This window comes from Alnus glutinosa, chromosome 4, assembly GCF_958979055.1.
Source record: "Alnus glutinosa chromosome 4, dhAlnGlut1.1, whole genome shotgun sequence".
In the NCBI taxonomy this organism is placed as follows: Eukaryota; Viridiplantae; Streptophyta; class Magnoliopsida; order Fagales; family Betulaceae; genus Alnus; species Alnus glutinosa.
Window position 1 is genome coordinate 35435273 of NC_084889.1, and position 15598 is coordinate 35450870.

At 37.8% G+C, this 15598-nt stretch overlaps 1 protein-coding gene across 1 annotated transcript in view; it reads left to right on the forward strand.

The window, feature by feature from the left end:
• LOC133866374 (uncharacterized) overlaps window positions 1–15598 on the forward strand; it is a 16493-nt gene continuing 895 nt past the window's right edge. The window contains exons 1-9 of the mRNA XM_062302881.1: window positions 1–137; window positions 872–2319; window positions 5626–5809; window positions 10535–10595; window positions 10692–10790; window positions 12248–12342; window positions 12577–12690; window positions 13863–13930; window positions 15433–15553. Of these exons, the coding sequence (XP_062158865.1) occupies window positions 983–2319; window positions 5626–5809; window positions 10535–10595; window positions 10692–10790; window positions 12248–12342; window positions 12577–12690; window positions 13863–13930; window positions 15433–15553 (2079 nt within the window). The 5' untranslated portion in view covers window positions 1–137; window positions 872–982. The remainder of the gene's footprint in view (window positions 138–871; window positions 2320–5625; window positions 5810–10534; window positions 10596–10691; window positions 10791–12247; window positions 12343–12576; window positions 12691–13862; window positions 13931–15432; window positions 15554–15598) is intronic.

The window sequence follows — 15598 nt, forward strand, 5'->3', positions numbered from 1 at the left end:
CTCGGTTCATTTTGGATTCCGTAACGAAAAACGACGTCGGACTACAAAGGCGGATATAAAACCTTAGTAAGAAAAACTCTCTCGCACGCACACAGGGTCACAGACAAAACTACAAGAGAGGCTGATCGAGAAACAAGGTGAGGAAGCTCATCATACACTCCAATATTTTTCATGAAATTTTTCGTTACGAAATTGTTTAGGGTTTCGTTTAATTCTAAATGTTGGAGATCTAAGAATACAACTGAAGGTGACTCTCTATCTTTCTCTCAATTGCTGTAATGAATGCTTTCTCTGTCTGATTGCTGAGAGAAGAAATTTGTGCTTGAAATGTACGTTTCATCGTGATTGTACATCTATTTTTTTTTATCAGTTTTCTCGGTAACCAAGCGGGGAATGAAAGGTTCGAAATTGGTTCTGCTTCCCCTGATGTTTGTTAGGGATTTTGGTGTGCCTAATCGTTTAATAGTTTCTTTCTTGTCATCCCGTTTTTTCAATGCGTTGGTAATTACTTTCGTGGTAATCTACATAGGGAGAGATATTGAGGTTGGCGAGGCTTAATATTAATTTTGATTTCTTTTGGTACTTATAAGGTTTAATGTTCATTGGTTCACCAAAATCAAAAGCTAAGCTTCAAAATAAAAATTTAGAATTTACAATTCATGATTTGAATTTGAATTTTATGTACACAAAAATTAAATGGAGTCGTAGTGTCTTTTGTTTTTCTCATATATATGTTGTTTGTAATTTGTTATGGCTTATGGTTGTTTTATTTTTTCTTCAACCTCTGAGGATTGATTGTGCTAATTTTCAACGATTATGACTACATGTGAAGTTGTTTTGACAAATATTGAACACTTGCTTTTGCTCGTAGGTGGCAGTTATTAAATGCTCAGATTATGTGAGAAATTTGGAGAAGCCCGTTTAATTTTGGTTATTTTTACTGGATAAAGATTCAATTGTGTGGTTGTACTGTATTTTCATTATGAGTGGTGCTCCTAAAAGATCTCACGAAGAGAGTGGTCATTCCTCATCTTCAAAATACCCACATGAGGATTCAGGCGCGTACCCCAAGCTGTCATCAGCAGTTTCTAGCGAGTACCATCCCCCCTATGAAGTGAGTCAAGATGGTCGGATGCCGAAGATTCCACGGACTGAATCTCGTGATGCAGAGAGAAGATCTCCTCTTCATTCAGTCTATAGGATGCCATCTTCTTCAAATGATTCACATGTAGATCATTCTGAAAACAGGCTGGAATTGAGGGATTCGAAGGATAGTAGAGATCTCCGATTTGAGAACCGTGATACAAAGACGGAGACGAGAGAGTTGTATAGTGAGGCCAGGAGGGAATCTCAAAATGCAAAGGGTGAAAAGGATGTAAGATCTGAAAGTAGAGGGGCCGATAATAAGGAAACAAGATATGATAGGGAAAGTTATAATGATTCAAAAGGTGATATGAAGATGGAAAAGGATGGTTATGGTGCATCAAATAGTCACTTGAATTGGAAGGAACCAAAAGAGCATCAAAGGGGAAAAAGATACCCTGATGCCTCAGGTGGAGGTATAAATTTCTGGCATGTTCCACGTGGTAATTCACAGAGCCCCGTTGAGGTAGGAAAGGAAGGTTCCACAACTGAAGAGAGGGATTTTGTGGAGGCTCACGAGGCTGTTGGGGAAAACAAAGTTGATTCAAAGGGTGAAGAGAAATTGAAAGAGAAGGAGAAAAAGAGGAAAGATGTGAAGCATAGGGATTGGGGGGAAAGGGATAAAGAAAGAGGTGATCGCAGGAGCGGCATGCAAGTAGCTAATAGCAGTAGTGAGTGCAAAGAGTCAGTTAAAGAAGAAAGAGATGTAGAGAGGTGGGAGAGGGAGAGAAAAGAGTTTTCAAAAGACAGGGAAAGACTAAAAGAGAGGGAAAAGGATCATACCAGGAGAGACTCATGGAACGGAGTAGAGAAAGAGACTTCTCACAATGACAAGGAAGTAGGGGATGGATCTTTAAGAATGCCAGAGCAGGAAAATCCAGCACCAGATCAGAAAAAACAAAAAGATTTGGATAGCTGGAAAAATGTCAATTGGGAAGCAAGAGAAAGGAGGAAAGAAAGCAATGATATTGAAGGAGATAGAACTGAAAAGCGCAATAGGTGTGACGACAAAGAATCAGATGATGGTTGTGCAGATGGTGAAGGGGCTACTGAAAGGGAAAGGGAAGTTTATAATTATGGAGTTCAACATCGTAAAAGAATGCAACGGTCAAGGGGCAGCCCTCAAGTGACTAACCGTGAGCACCGTTTTAGGGCTCGTGCTCAAGAGAATGAAGGGTGCGTCATGCTTTTTTCCTTGGTTGCTCATTTAATTAAAAACTTATTTATCTTAAAGGATCACTTTTGCATCATTTAACATTGTTGTACATGAAAATGAGCTCCAGATATCCATTTCTACATACTATCTTCTGGATAAATATTTATTTCTTTGATCATGATCGTGTTTGTTTTGCATCCTTGGATCTTGGAATGAAGTTCTATTGAACTATGGATTGAAATTCTATTGAATTGCCTAATTAGTTTCCTGGTTTTTAGGATAGGCAATAGTTATTTGGCCTCTATAAGATTTAAAGCATGTGGGTGAGACATGGTTGTTGTCATCTTCTTACACTGCATATTTCTATTCTGTTTAATTCATTACCGAATATCGTAAGTGGATCATGAGGCAAAAATTACCAAAATCTAGTGCCTCCTTCGAAGAAGATCCAGTGGTGGGACACAAGTTTTACTGATATTATTTTCTTATATGTGGTAAAAGCTTGCATCAGGAGTGATATACTTTCAGATATGCTTTTTGTCATGCTGTTGTACATTTTTGGTGTATATTTGTGATCTTTGAAAGAACAAAAATTATTTGGCGTGGCTTCGTCTTGTTATTGATTCAGTTAAGAGTAGATGCTATTTGCGTTATATGTCAACTATCAAGGTTTAAATCAAGTGCTTTGTCCAAGAGTAGATGCTATTTGCGTTATATGTCAACTATCAAGGTTTAAATCAAGTGCTTTGTCCTGTTACTTTCTATTTGATGGGTATTTGTTATTGTTTAATGGAAATTTTAATATATATATATATAATTAAAAAAGAGAATTTTATTAAAAAAGCGTAAGGCACCTCTAAGTACATAGTTAGTATACACAGGAACAATCCAGCTAGCCCACAAAAAGAACCCAACAAAACCCACAAGGACCAACACACCCACAACACTCAAAAACCCAAAACCCACAAAAAAAACCCAAAATACAGTTGAAACCCCATCAAACACCCAAAATACAGTAGAAACCCCCCCAAAAAAAACAGAAGAAGCCCCCAATCAAACACTCAAACCTGCCCTGAAACACCCGGCCCAATAAACCCCCAAAAACCACCAGAAACCCTGAGCAACCCTCCCAAAAAAAATCAACAAACCCGAAACCCAAGAGGGACACCCAAAACTCGAGCCAAAAACAAACCCAAAATACAATTGAAAAGCCAGAAATACAGGAAAAAAAAACAAATAAAAAACCAAAAATAAAACTCAGCAGACGGTGGCGCGTGACCGGCTATATATATTTATATTTTTTTTCCTTTGGTGGTTAAAAAATAACAATTTATTTGCCTTCTATGTTTTGCAGATCTCAAGGTAAGCTGCTGTATTCTGTCTTATTGGATGAAACTTCTTTTCACTCACTGTAGTGGCAGGATCTGTGCCCTGGTGAAGCAATGCAGATTTCGACGGAAATTATTTCCATTTTTGCAGCTCCAGTTTACCTTGCATTTTGTGATAATTTTATTAGCATTAACATGTGTACTTCTAGTGTTTACTTTGGTTATTAGAGTTTAATCATTCATGACAATCAGAATTTATGTTATCTTAAGCTCTGTTGTTTGATATGTATACATTATATTTTTGGAAGGTAGTATACTATTTTCAACAATTATCATAGAGATTATGTTGCAAGACTAGGGAATATGCATCCTTGTGGATGTGTGTGCACACACAACACTATGATTACTTTCTGGGGGATGGTATCGATAAACCTTAGTAGATCCTTTTAGAATCCTCCCCTCTATTAGTAAGCTTAGATTGAACCTATCCAATTTTTATAGTGCGATGGTTGGCTGTTCACGTACTAGCTGTACCTAGTGTCTTTTTTCTTTTTCTTTTTCATTGCTGGGAGAGGTACGTGCTAATCCATCTTCTTCTATTGGATGGAGGGAAGGCTGGTGGGGACTAGAATCAGTAAGAGGTCAAACTAGAGTAGAGGTATGACTAGAAGTAAGAGCAACTGCCCCCTGTTGAAAAGAGGTTACCAGTTGAGAGAGCAGCTGGTGTTGCTTAACTCAGCAGGATATGATAACGAGATAGTAGCTTTTCTTGCTTGCTCCTAAAGGATGAATAAGCTTGACTTGCTTGGATTGCTACCATAGCTTCCCCATATTATAGTAATGATTACCACTGACATTTGACATTGTCTTCACTTCATTCTTTGACTGCCGGAGGCTTGCGGCAGGGGTTTCTCTTTCCCTAGCTCGAGAACTAGTTGTGAACTTTAGCAGGTACTAGAAGTAGAACACTGTAAACTCAGACTTTCACTCTCACTGGTGTTTGTTTGGTTACAGTTCATGGCCACTTGTCATGAACCCCGCCTTCCCCAGCGCAGAACTTCCTGCCGTGTGCAAAATAAACTTGATAGCTGAATACAAACGGTTTCCCCCCCCCCCCCCCCCCCCCCCCCCCCCCCCCCCCCCCCCCAAAAAAAAAAAAGTAAATTCAGCTCAACAAAGCATAGTCCCAAGTCATTAACTATGATGTTGCCTTCCCTTTTTTTTTGGGGGAGGGGGGTGGGGGGAGGGGGGCTGCAGGGTGGTTGGTTTGCAGGATGATAAAGAAGTCATAGTTTTTTGCTATTAAAACCTGAAAATTCATTAAAAAAAGAATCTTTCTTGTCATCTGCAATGCTTCCAAGATTTAAAAGTACACCTTTTCATTACTTATTAGGCAAACCAAAATATTTCCAGGATTAGGCTATGTGACTATCTTCCCTACAATTTGGAAAATATGAGGCAATAAGAGCAAGTACCTTGGAGAAGCTCTTCTAATGCGACTCAAATTAAAGAAGAAAGAATCTGATCAGATTCTTATGCTAATATTATTTGTTTGGGGGGAGGGGGTTGCATGTTTTTATTGGAATTTTGAATCCAAAAGATCTAGGAAGCTAGTGGTAATATGTTTTTGCCTTGACAAATTGTGACCAACATACAGCCTGGTTCAGAGAGTTAAAGTTCTTAATGAAGACAAACAGAAATTGAAGTAATTAATTGTCTAAAATTTGAAAAGGGCTTCCCAGAAGCTGGTAAAATCTGAGATATCATTCTTCTATAACCAGCACTAGTTTTAATTAATTATCGATTGTAAGAAATGTAATCAATAAATAGTGGTTGAATACTTTTGGTGCAAAGATTTTTACTCCCTTTCCTACTTCCTTTATATTATGACACATCATGAGCCATTGTATGTTAAAATGGAGGTTGATTGGTTTCGATCATGGTGTCTTTAGGTATTACTGGTTCCTGTAGATGTCTATTATATTCTAAATCAGGGAGTGTTTCAGGTAAAGCTGAAGTTTCTTCTGTTGTTTATAAAGTTGGTGAATGCATGCAAGAACTGATAAAGTTGTGGAAGGAATACAAAGCATTAGAAGCTGAAAAAAGTGGAGAAAGCTCTTCAAATGGTCCCACTCTTGAAATCCGGATTCCAGCTGAGCATGTCACTGCTACAAATCGCCAAGTAAGGTCAAGCTGCTTCATGTTTATATGAAATTGATTAATGAGCTTTCTGTAATTTTTGTGTGTGTGCATGGTTCGAATTGGTGGATGGCCAGCCTCTCATTGGGACAAAACCATAAGGGCTCCAAGCCAAAACAGTTTATATAGATTCTGCCATATTTCTTCAATCTGCCTATCATGAAGTTCTTTTTGTGAAAATATCAGTTTGGAATGATAGTGTACTAGGATTCTAGTTTATTTGTCAAGTATGGTGTTTTGACATTTTAGGTTAGCTTTGTACTTATTTACTCTTAAATCGATGAGTGTGTGGGTGAGTTCTCAGCGGTCGTTTCTTTTAGAAATGTTGAGGATCAATTTGCTTGGGGGTGTGCGGGTCTTTATTGTCCAAATGCTGATGGTGATAGAAGGTTTTTATAGGAAGTTCTGGCTGGTTTGCTAAGTTGATGGGACTTACCCTGGTGCATTGGTGGGGGGGATTTCAATGTAACTCATTTTCCGAGTGAGAGTTCGGGTGAAGCCCATATTTGTCCAACTATGTTGGAGTTTTCTGATTTTATTTCTAAGTAGGGGCTCATGGACATTCCCTTTGTGGGCAGCACTTTTACGATGTCTAGCAAAAGAGACCCTCCCTCATGGTCTAGAATCGATAGATTCCTTGTATCCCTGGTGTGGGAAACCTAGGTCCCTGATTTGCTCTAGAAGGGGCTACGCTATGTAGACTATGCTTGGATCATTTTCCTATTTTTCTTGATTGTGGAGGCATTCTTGGAGCCAAAATATACTTGAAGTTTGAAAACACTTGGCTAAAATTAAAGGGTTTTGTAGATGGGGTGAAATTGTGGTGGTCCTCTTACCACACTTTCAAGGTTTTCCAAGTTACATCTTAGGTTGCAAACTAAAAGCTCAAAAACTGATTTAAGAGCTTGGAATGAGGAGATGTCTGGCTTTATAGAGAAAAAAGAAATAGCTTCTTTTGGCTGATTTATGGGCCCTTGAAGGTTTGGTAAGGGAGAGGCTTAGTTGTGGAGGAGATAGGGAGGAAGGCTGCGGTGATTAATGAATTGAAGAGGATTATGCTTGTGGAGGAGGTGAGTTGGAGGCAAAAATCGAGGGCATTTTGGTTAAGAGAGGGTGACAAGTGTACAGAGCTCATTCATCGAGTGGCCAATTCAAATAGAAGGAATAATTTCAATGAGTATCTAGTGGTTAATCGTATAGTTTATTCATATCAATCTAGGATCAGAGAACACATTGTGTAGTTGTACGACAACTTGTTTACTGAGTAGTTCAGTTGCCGTCCTAGGTTAATGGCCTTGTTTGATTTATTTATTTATTTTTTTTTTGGGGGGGGGGAGAGACCTTTTGAGGATAATGAGGTCTTTGAGGTGGTGAAAGCTCTTAATGGTGACAAAGCCTCGAGCTCTGATGGTTTTACTCTGGGTTTTTTCCAAGCTTGCTGAGAGTTGCTTAAAGTAGACATCATGAATGTCTTCCATGAATTTCACGCTAGAGGTACGTTTGAATAAAGCCTCAATGCTACCTTCATTTCTCTTATTATGAAGAAACCAGGGGCCATTGACATTTAAGGAGTTTCGACCTATTAGCTTTGTAGGTGGAGTGTACAAAATTGTTGCCAAAGTTCTAGCTAACATGTTGAAAATTGCAGTGGAGAAGATCATTTCTAAGCCTCAGAATGCTTTCATCAAGGGTTGGTAGATCTTAGACTCAGTTCTCATTGCCAATGAGTGCCTCGATAGTAGGCGTACATCTAAGGAACCAAGCGTGCTATGCAAGCTGGATATTGAAAAAACTTATGGCCATGTCAATTGGGACTTCCTTTTGTAAATGTTGAACAGTTGTGGTTTCGGGGAAATATGGCTTAAATGGATGGCGTGTTGTATCTCCTCTGTGCGCCTTTCAATCTTGGTGAATAGCACTCCGTTTAGTTTATTTAGTAGCTCTTGTGGCTTGAGATAGAGAGATCTATTGTCTCCCTTTCTATTTGTTATTATTATGGAGGCGTTAAGTAAAATGATTTATGCTTTAGTGGAAGAGGCTCTTTTATCAGGCTTAATGGTGGCGTTAACAAGTGGTGGTGCTATCAACATTCTCACCTTTTGTTTGCAGATGACACCTTGATATTTAGCGAGACAAGTCTAAATCATCTTTGCAATTTGCGTTGTTTGTTTTTATTCTTTGAACCGGTTTCTTTGAGGATTAATCTGGCTAAATTAGAGTTAGTCCCGATTGATAATGTAATGAATGTCAAAGGTTTGGCTAGTATTTTGGGTTGCAGGGTATCTTCTTTGCCTATAAAGTACCTAGGTCTTCTCTTGGGAGCTTCATTTAAAGGCAAATCTATTTGGGACGACATTATTGAGAAGGTAGAGCGCTGTTTGGCTGGATGGAAGAGGATGTACTTATCAAGGGGTGGGAGAGCTACATTGATTAAAAGCAGTTTATCTAATTTGGATACCAACTTCATGTCCCTTTTCCCCCTTCCAGTTGGTGTGGCCAATCACATAGAGAAGTTGCGGTGGGATTTTTTGTGGGGTGTTATGGGTGTTGAGTTTAAAATTTACTTGGTTTGACGGGATAAGTTGTGTACTCCGATCTCTGAAGGAGGGTTGGAGATTCGGAATTTACTTGTGTTCAACCGGGCTCTTTTGGGGAAGTGGTTTTGGCGCCATGTTCATGAGAGAAAGGCCTTATGGAGGGTGGTTGTGGATTCTAAATATGGCAGTGCTTAGGGTGGGTGTGTTCAAATGAGGTCCACGGGTCATATGGAGTGGGGCTTTGGAAGAATATTAAGAGGGGTTGGGGGGAGTTTTCTTGTGTCACTATATTTGAGGTGGGTAAAGGCTCCAAAATTCAATTTTGGCATGGTTTATGGTGTAGGATCAAGCCCTCAAGTATGGCTTTTCCGGTCTTGTTTGGCATTTCCCATTTTAAGGAGGTTGCAATGGCAGACCATTTAGAACTTTCTAGTGCTTCTCATTAGTGGAGTATCAATTTTTTCGTAGCGGTTCACAATTGGGAGTTGGATCTCTTTATCTCATTCTTCACTTTTTTGTATTATGTTAGAGTGAGATGGGGAGTGAAGACAAACTTTGTTGGGTTCTTTTCAAGAGAGGGTTGTTTGATGTTAGATCTTACTACATTGTTTTTGTTCCCTATGATAATACTCCTTTCCCATTGAGGAGTATTTTGACAGAATAAGGTTTCCTTGAGAGTGGTTTTCTTTGCTTGGTTGGCCGCTTTAGGGAAGATACTCGCCATGGACAATCTAAGGAAACGGCATATCATTGTGGTTGAGTGGTGTTGCATGTGTAAAAACAATGGGGAGTCAGTGGATCATCTTTTACTTCACTGTGAGATTGCAGGTTCTCTTTGGAATGCTATCTTCAGCAGTGTAGCTTGAGTTATGCCTAGGAGGGTGATAGATCTCTTTGCCTGTTGGAGAGCATCAAAGGGTAGGTTTCAGCTTGATGCATTCTAGAAGATGATATCGCAATGCCTTATGTGGTGTCTCTAGAGGGAAAGAAACAATCAGAGCTTTGAGGACTGCGAGAAGACCTTAGTGGTTGAAGGCTTTATTCTTTATTTTGCATTGGGCTGCTGCCTCAGATTTTAGTCTTTCGAGCTATCATTTTTTAAGATCTTTTTTTTTTTTTTTTTTTTTTTTCCTGCTTCTAGCTAAGTGACAGGTGTCTCTCTTGTATACTCCCAGTGCCTTTGTGATTTTTAATGAATTTGCGATTACTTATCTAGAAATTCTTCTTGAAACATAATATTCACATTATGACTTGTTTCCCTTTTCTTTGATGTATTCATAATATTCACATTGTGACTGCTCAACTATCCTTCCCGTGTCTTGTTCAATGTGGCTCTCATAAGAAAAAAAAAGAAAGTGTTAACTGCACAAGTAGTTAGTCTATTATCATATGCGGCTGTGATTCTCAAGCGTATTATTTCTTAAAAATTTGAGTTGGACAAGTATATGTGTAGACTGCTTAACTTGGCTAGCGACAAAAGAATCCTTCACAGTGATGCAATGGGGTCTATCCTTTCTGGAAAAGGGTAATATTGCCAAACCAATCTCTCACCTGCCAAGTGACGGTACAAAACCACTAATCAAAATCAAGATGTTTGGAGCAGGGACCCCTGGGCATTAGATCTTTAAAAGTATAACAAAGATATGTTCGTGCAGCATACTTCACAGCACCCATTCATTTACTTCGCATGTCACATTGTTGTTATAAGGAATTTTTCATGTGTTCTTGGTGGTCTGTTGTGGGTTTGATGGTTTTGAAGATTAGATTTTGTCTTCACAAACTCTTTTATTGATTCCTTCGAAATGGAAGATATGGTTGCCTGAAGTTCTCATTGTGGCAACTAAGAGCTGTTGATAGTAGTCTTGCTCCTTGTCAATGGTCTTTGGACCATATGACATCTCCTTCCCTATTGGAAAGGGGTTGGAGGGTGACTTGTTTGGGCGTGTGAGTTGCATTTATCTATCAGAACGTGGGTATTTTTGCACTTATTTTCATGCAATTAATTGTGCTGAAAAAAGGTATTTGTATTCTCCTTTTGATCAACTTGTTTAGAATTTCTTTTTTGCTTTATTCCCATTATTGCTGGTATAGGGTTTGGGATTGCAACTTGACTATGCTTCTGTTAGCAATGCTGCATCTTCATTTTGAGTTATTTAAGCCATTGTGTGCAGGTCAGAGGTGGCCAGCTATGGGGGACAGATATATACACTGATGACTCGGATCTTGTTGCTGGTATGTGGCCTTATTGTTAGCATTAGTGTTGGTTTTGTAAATTATTGAATTTGGTGGTACACAAAAATCAATATTAAAGTTTTCCTGCTGTTCCAGTTCTTATGCATACAGGTTACTGTCGCCCCACAGCTTCTCCTCCCCCACCTGCTATCCTAGAGTTACGTGCTACTATTCGAGTGCTACCTCCACAAGATTGTAAGCCTTGTTCAACTCTACCTTGCTTTTCTGCACAAATTAGGTGTTGAAAACACATACAGTAGGCACTTTCACACGTTGAAATTTGACATTATGAGTAAGATGCCACAATTTAAGGTTTAATTGGCTGTTCACAGTTAGGAAAATGTTAGGGTTTTAGGGCTTTTAAGGTTGTAAGAGAAGTTTCATGGGCTTGTGATCAAATATGGAAAGAAAAGAACTATTTCAGAAGCTTAATTGTCTGGGTCTGGCTGTAGTTTGAAGTCTAAGGAGAGAACAAGAAAGAAGGAAGAAAATAAAGGGATGACGAAAGAGGGGTTTAGAATTAGGGCTGCTCAATGGGTTGGCCCAAACCAGCCAAACTGCCCATTCTGACCCGCCATGAAGGGTTGCGGGTGGATAAATTGATCTATCGGTCAGCTGAGTGGAATCAAAATTTAAATTCGGACTGTCGGATAAGGTGCCGGTTTAGGGGATCGGTAAACTCAATAAATCCGACCTGCCCATATATATATTAAAAACTATTTTTTCATCATGGAGTTTTTAACCTTACATGCAACCGAGCCTACTTTCTTTCATTTTTTCAGTTTTCTTCTTCATTCTCAATTTCATCTCCGCAGCGCTGACATCTTCTCTCTCTCTCTCTCTCTCTCTCTCCTCGAATTCTCACAAAAATCCTAACCAGCTCAACTCTCTTTCTCTTGCTCTCTACTTTGGCTGGTGTTTTTCTTCCTGTTCCGTTTCTTCTCTACTCCGGCCATTGCTTTCTTTCATTCTCACAAAAATCCTAACAAGCACACCTCTCTCTGTCTCGCTCTCTGTCTCTCTGTCTGTCTCTCTCTGTCTGTCTCTCTCTCTCTCTCTCTCACACACACACACACACACACTCAGATTCAATCAATGCTAGCGGTCAGTGTACCGACCTTGAACTGACTGAAGGTGTCAGAATGCTTCTGTGACCAACCCCCTATGGTCAAGCGGTCGGTATAAAAACTTCCCACCGATGGCTGGCCTCTATTTAGAATTTAGATGCTAATGAAGCTTCGAGTTGTAATTTTCAATTCCATTTCACTCCTGAGTGTGAGACAATTACAACCGTTTTATAGATTGGCCAACTTCTAAACCTTTGATCAAGCAAGCCCTATTCCTACATTAAGGTTTTAATCATAAGAATACTTCTAAACTCAATTAAAATACTTGATTTAAAGGCCTTGAATTGGTGTAAGCCTATAAAACCTCTCTTACAGCTGGGCTTTAAGGGGAGGTAACCGTACTCAATTCTTCCTCGATAAGCATGTTCCTGAAATTTGGTTAATTGTGTTCTTGTGGTGATTGTATTTATTTACAGACATGTTTTAGCTTTTTGCTGTCATTGAAATGTCTATTTTATTTTTCAATAATCCTGCTTGTGCTTTGTTTGTGTAACTCTAACTTTTGTGCTTCTAACATTTTATTAGGTTACATCTCCACTTTGAGAAACAATGTTCGTTCACGAGCTTGGGGTGCTGCAATTGGTTGTAGTTACCGTGTTGAGCGTTGCTGCATTGTAAAGGTTATAAAAACGTTTAGTTAGATTCTGTCTGATTCATTGATGTCTATCTGAAGTAGTTGGAATTTCTCTAGTTTTCCATTTAATTTTGGACATGATTGTATAAATCAATGGACTGTTATTTGGATATACTATTAGTTTCATTTGGCTCTGTAAATGGTATCTATATAATTTATTCTAGTCTCTAACACATTCTTGATGTTTTTGTCTTTACATTTTTTCTTCTTTTGATTTCAGAAAGGAGGTGGAACCATTGATCTTGAGCCTTGTCTTACACATACATCAACAGTAGAGCCTACCCTTGCTCCAGTGGCTGTTGAGCGGACAATGACTACCAGGGCTGCTGCTTCGGTATTACTGACTTGTTCCCTTCCATTAACCATATGGACTTACCTGCCCCTACCTATATTATGATTTTTGTTATTCTTTTTAATGTTAGTATAGCAAAAGTTGAGTTTTCTGCATGTTGGACCTTCTATTACATACCCTGCCTATATTAATTTGGCTTTTTAAAAAAAAAAAAAAATTTGCGGTAAGTTGTGCTTTTTCTTTAGCAAGTTTGTACTGTGCTATTGTTAAGAAATATACAAAGTTTGATATATATATATATATATATATATATATATATATTTTCTCTCAAATCTAATGATCTTCTTGGGTAGTGATGAATACTAATATTGCATACTGAATGCATTTTGTAATATATGCTGATATGAAGTATGGAAATGAAATGATGTGAAAGAACTGTGATCCAATGGTTGATGTCTTGCATCTTATACCTCTTTATTTTTAGTTGTTTGGCTGCATATCTGCAGTGGGTCACTTTTGTGGAAGATTTAAATGTAAACTAGATGAAGAAATATAATATAGTGATTGGCATTCATAGTGTTTTCAAATAATCCAAAGGTTACAATTGTCATTTGCCATAAGCATCATTATGTTATGGAAGTTAAAATTTTCATTTAATAACCTTCTTTTAAGGTGATTCTTCTTGGAGTTTGTTTGTGCTGTTACTCTTGTTAAAATTGTTTGAGACCTCCCAGTCAACAAGGCTTTGATGCCATGTTGGAAATCATTGGTACCAAAAGCATTGGCCAAGATTGAAATCTTACTTGGGAAGCGACTACATGCTTTTTGCAAAGCTTCTAGAAGTCTGAGTACTATGCAGGGAGATCCATTTATCACTCAATGAACGATAGTGAAACCTAGATAGGGCAACAAAGAAGTCAAGCAGCTCTTAGATCCTCGAAACAACTTTATAAGGCAAGAAGGGTCAGAAGATGGTCTATTGCCTAAAAACTATGTGCATGAATATTGATTATTAGTAATTATCTACTCTATTATTCAAATGTTAAATGCAAAATAGAATGATTTAAATGATTCCTTTTTGCATAATTGCAAAATCTAATTTAAAAATAAAAAATTATAGTATATGAATTTTCCAGATTGCAATCTTATCGTACATACTTGTAATAACACAAAATTAGATGGTAATTGGTCTCATGATGGCTTTCATTCTTCAGAATGCGTTGCGGCAACAGAGATATGTTCGAGAAGTTACGATACAGTACAACCTCTGCAATGAGCCTTGGTACGCATTAACTCTCTCTCTCTCTCTCTCTCTCTCTCTCTCTCTCTCTCTATATATATATATATATATATATATATATATATATATATATATATATATATATATATATATATATGGTTTTGGGAACAGAAGTTGTATAAGTTGAACAAATTATATATTTAAGTTATGATTGAATGCCAGTAGTGTTCATTATAATGCTCTTGTAGTTATTCTTGCAGTTTATAAATGAAAAAAAAAAATAGCATCTCCACTGTATTGATTATCAGGAAAGTAGTAGTAGCTCTGCGAGGATATTTCGAAATATTGCATTTATCGGGTGGGGTGTTATAGCCCACTTGCATAAATGGCAGCACGGACCAATCTCAAGAGAAAGAGGTGCTAAATTCGAAGATTTCTTTTCACACAAATTGTTAGATCATGTACTTATCACAGCCTAACTGGTTTTTATTGTCCTTTTTAGCTTCTCCTACTTGAAAATATAATATAATTATGCCTTGTGACCCTGAATCACATGCCTTATATGGGCCTCTAGAACGGGCATTTTCTTCATTGGATTCAAGTCTTGCATGAGCCAGTAGCTCACAACCATGGAAGGGAAGAGGAGCGCTTCCCTTCAAGCTTGGATTATCCGATCCTAGGAACAAAACCAAATGGAATTGTTGATCAGATCATGAAGGCCTCACTCGAAACATTGAATTGAAGGCCATCTTTCTATAGCCAAAAGCCTCATTCTTCTGAGGAAATTTTAAGTAAAATATGTATATTTTTAAGTCCAATTAGTTCCTATTTAATCTGTCTTCATGTGCAATCATGTTATATATTCCTAAAAATAAGTTTGATAATGATATGTGGTATAAATCTTGGTATTATTAATAAATTTATATGGTGAGGTCGTGCACGAGTTTGAAATTTCTATTGATTGTATATGCCTGTAATTATTTTGTCACATATTAGCTTTAAAGAGGTATTTACATTTGTAACATAATAATAGGCTAAGTTTATTAAGTGTTATATGTCACTTTTATTATCTTGGTGTTGTGTTTTCTATGGAGTTCAATTTAGCCCCTCCTCACTTCGGTAGTTTTGTGTCTACTGGATTTCTTGAGTAGAAATACATGCTGGGTATACATTACTTAATTTTCATTGTTCACGATTATGGTTTATCTGCTTTATTGGGAGGTTACTAGCAATATTTGTAGCTTATTTGCATGTGTTGTTGATGCAATCTATCTTTTTCATCAGCCACTCATAATAATGTCAATTCTAAAAACAGTGACATAGCTCAAGAATTGGAACCAAATTTGTATTGGATATACAGTCTTCCACATTCAACTACTAGTAGATGCAATGCTTCTTTTAGCAGCTTCTATTGTTCTTGTTGCTACCACTCCTTTCCTTTCTTTCTTCTTCTTCATCTTCTTCTTTTTTTTTTTTTTTTTCCTTTTTTAAGCATTCTTGATGATTCTTGCTCTCATCGTGTATTTTCTTGTGAATTTCTTCAGGATTAAGTACAGTATAAGCATTGTTGCTGACAAAGGTCTGAAGAAGCCCCTTTATACATCCGCACGATTGAAGAAGGGAGAAGTTCTGTATTTAGAAACACATTCATGCAGGTATTCTTATTATTAAATGCTTATCCAGCTTAATTATTTATATATCACATTTCAC